Source organism: Chinchilla lanigera, unplaced genomic scaffold (assembly GCF_000276665.1).
Source record: "Chinchilla lanigera isolate Chin_1 unplaced genomic scaffold, ChiLan1.0 scaffold00115, whole genome shotgun sequence".
Lineage (NCBI taxonomy): Eukaryota > Metazoa > Chordata > Mammalia > Rodentia > Chinchillidae > Chinchilla > Chinchilla lanigera.
The window spans coordinates 3,717,425-3,720,740 of NW_004955516.1; the positions used below are offsets into that span (position 1 = coordinate 3,717,425).

A 3,316-nucleotide genomic window follows, 5' to 3' on the forward strand; every position below is an offset into this window, starting at 1 on the left:
AAAAAAAAAAAAAAAAAAAAAAAGAAAACTTCTTCTGTCAATGTACGTGTAAGCTGCTCACAATTTTTCAATTTAGAAATAATATTGCGGGGCTGGGGATTTAGCTCAGTGGCAAAGTGCCTGCCTGGCAAGCGCAAGGTTATTAGTCAGATTCCCGGTACCAGAAGAAAAACAAAAACAAAAAATAGAAATAATATTGCAATGATAATTTGCAAATATGTTTACTATTTTTGTCCTAGAATATATTGCCATTAGTAGAATTGCTGGATCAAAAGGTGTACACATTTTTTTTTTCTGTTCTAGGAATAGAACCTAGGGCTTTGGGCATGGGAGGCAAGCAATCTACCACTGACCACACCCCCAGCTCTTATTTCTTTTAGTTTGAGACAGACTCTTGCTAAGTTGCCTTCAACCTGTGGTCCTCCTGATACAGGGAAAAGAAACTCCCAGCCTGCTAGATGTCCCATACGAGTTGGTGTTCTCTAAAATCAAAGAATGAATTCTAGGAACAGAGGTAAAGAGCAAAATATATTTATGGGGGAAAGAAAGCTTCTGTCCAAGAGAGGGACAGAAGGGGTCCCGAGTGGGTGCCAAGGACCCTGCCTTTTCTAGGGATTTTCATAGAGGAAAACCACAAGGTGAGGGGGGTCCAAGGTGGGGGGAAATGAGAAATCACAAGGTGGGCATGAGGTGGGACAAAACTATGGTCAACCAATAAGATTATGAGCATAGTTGCTGGGGTAAAATTGATTAAATCAGGATCAATCAGGAGGCTGAGGCAGGAGAATCGTGAGTTCAGGACCAGCCTGGGCTACAAAGTGAGCTCAAGGCCAGCCTGAACTGCATAGCGAGACCCTGTCTCAAAAAGACCAAAAAAAAAAAAAAAAAAATCAGGATCAAATGGGGAAGTAAGTCACATAGCAAGCGGGCATGAAACAGAACAGGGGCTTTTCCTGGAGGGGGTGGGTCAGCGGCTCTTCCTGGCTTTCCCAAGGTGATCCCTAAGATACCTACTTAGAAGATCCACCACTGTTGTTTATCCTTAGGGGAAGTATGTGGGTGTACCTGTTGTACCTTTTGTCTTGAGGTCTGGCCCTCCCCGCATGTGTCTGTGTCTCCCCCATAGCTGCAAGGTATCCTGTCTTCCGCCCTGGCTCCTTTGAGGGCCCAGCTCTGTCTGACTGCCTATACTATTTTTATCTAATTTAGCTGCCTATGGCACTCCTGCCTCAGCCTCCCAAGTAGGTGGGTTTAGGGGCGTGCGCTACCGCACCTGGCACCTTCAGTTTTACTAGATCTTATCACATTGCTCTTCCAAGTGCCCGTACTTGTTCACACTCCCATTAGCAGGACACGGCATTTCTGTTAATCCATATCGTTGCAGAAACTGGATTGTGTAACTCTGGTTTTGTCTGTCTGGTGAGAGTAAAGTTGCAGTTCTTTCCTATTTTCCTCTGTATTTCTCTGGCAAATGGTCATCGTGGACATCTTTTTCCAGATTTGTTGACTTTCCAAGCTTCCTCTTCTGTGAGTTACCAATGCATATTGTTCGGCTTGCTTTCCCCTGTTGATTTACAGGAACTTTCTTAAAAACATTCAAGGTGCTGGGGGTATAGCTCAGCAGCACAAGTGCCTGCCTCGCAAACGCAAGGTCTTGAGTTTGATCCCCAGTACCAAAAAAAAAAAAATCTTTATAGCCAGGTGTGGTGGCACGCATCTGGAATCCCAGCACTCAGGAGGCTGAGGCAGGAGGATGGCCATGAGTGTGAGGCCAGCCTGGGCTACATAGTGTGTTCAAGTCCAGCCTGAACTGCGCAGTAAAGCTCTGTCGCCAAAACCAAACCAGCCATAAGTGGTGGCGCACGCCTGTAATCCCAGCACTTGGGAGGCTGAGGCAGGAGTATCCTTGGGAGTTCAAGGCCAGCCCAGGCTAGAAAGTGAGCTCAAGGCCAGCCTGAACTGCATAGTGAGACCCTGTCTCAAAGAGACAAAAAACCGGGGCTGGGGATTTAGCTCAGCGGCAAAGCGCCTGCCTCGCAAGCACAAAGCTGTGAGTTTGATTCCCGGTACCGGAGAAAAAAAAAAAGACAAAAAACCAAAAATAAATAAAAACCAAAACAGAACAATTCTTTGTAAGTTTTATGAATTGCAAATAGCATCTCCTAGTTCCTGAATTTTTCTTTCAGTTTGTGTTTTGGTACATTTTATAATCCATCAGTATAGGATTTTAGTATCGTTGAATTTATTGATTTTCTCCTTTTATATTTTGGAAATCCTTCCCTGCACCATGGTCATGAGTATAATTTTCTTAATCTAGTTCAGAACTCGGTAAAGCTTTATTCTTCACAACTGGGATTTATTTTTGTTTCTGTGCACCGGTTCTTTATTATTAAGTAACAAATTAGCACAAACTTCACATCTTTAGACAGCACAAATTTAGCAGCTCACTTTGCCATAGGTCGCACATGGCGGACAGCAGACCGAAATTCCCGGAGAAGGCGCTCGCAAGGTTGAGATCAAGTTGTGGGCCGTGTCCATCTAGACCGCGATGCTGGGAGACTGCTCCGACAGCTGGAGGACTGAAGTCCCGCCTCCTTGCCAGCTGTTCCTCCGAGGCTGCTCTCAGCCCCTCCGGCATCTGCATTCCTTCTGTGTGGCCCCTCCATCTTCAAAGACAGCTACAAAGAACCTGCCTGGTGTCAAATCCCTGTCGTCCTTCAAGCCACCCGAGCCATCTGTTAGCTTCCACTATCAGATGGGCCCGAGGGGCCCACTGTGAATAACAAAGACAGTCCTGTCGCTTAGGAGATTCCAGGATTCAGTTATCTCCCCGGAATGGGCCAAAGGCCAGTCAAATTCCCTTCCCTCCTTCCCTCCTTCCCTCCTTCCCTTCTCCCTCCTCCCTTCCTCCTTTCCTCCCTCGTTCCCTCCCTCCATCTTTCCCTTCCTCTTCCTCCACAACCATGGCTGTTGTCACATCCAAAAAAACTAAAACGATTCTTTATTTTCATCAAATAGCCAATATGTTGTAATTGTCCCATTATCTCATTAAAAAATAGTTGATTTCAGCAAATCAGTGTCCTCACAAAGCTTCACATATTGTACTTGGCTGATATATATGCTAAGGTTCTTGTAGTTTATAGGCAGATTCGCCCTCTTTTTATTTTTTGCTTACAATTTATTTGTAGAAGAAAATGAGTCATTTGTTCTATAGAGTCTACCACATTCTAGATTTTGCATAAATTATATAACTATAAAATCCACCCAGATACTGTTTACACTTAACATATTGTAATTAATTTAGCTAGAACGGAGA

The 3,316-nt window shown here is 44.5% G+C and overlaps 1 protein-coding gene across 1 annotated transcript in view; it reads left to right on the forward strand.

Moving 5' to 3' along the window:
- LOC102010296 overlaps window positions 1-3,073 on the forward strand; it is a 10,789-nt gene extending 7,716 nt beyond the window's left edge. The window contains exon 4 of the mRNA XM_005409002.2: window positions 2,459-3,073. Within this exon, the coding sequence (XP_005409059.1) occupies window positions 2,459-2,542 (84 nt within the window). The 3' untranslated portion in view covers window positions 2,543-3,073. The remainder of the gene's footprint in view (window positions 1-2,458) is intronic.
- The last annotated feature ends 243 nt before the right edge of the window (window positions 3,074-3,316 follow it).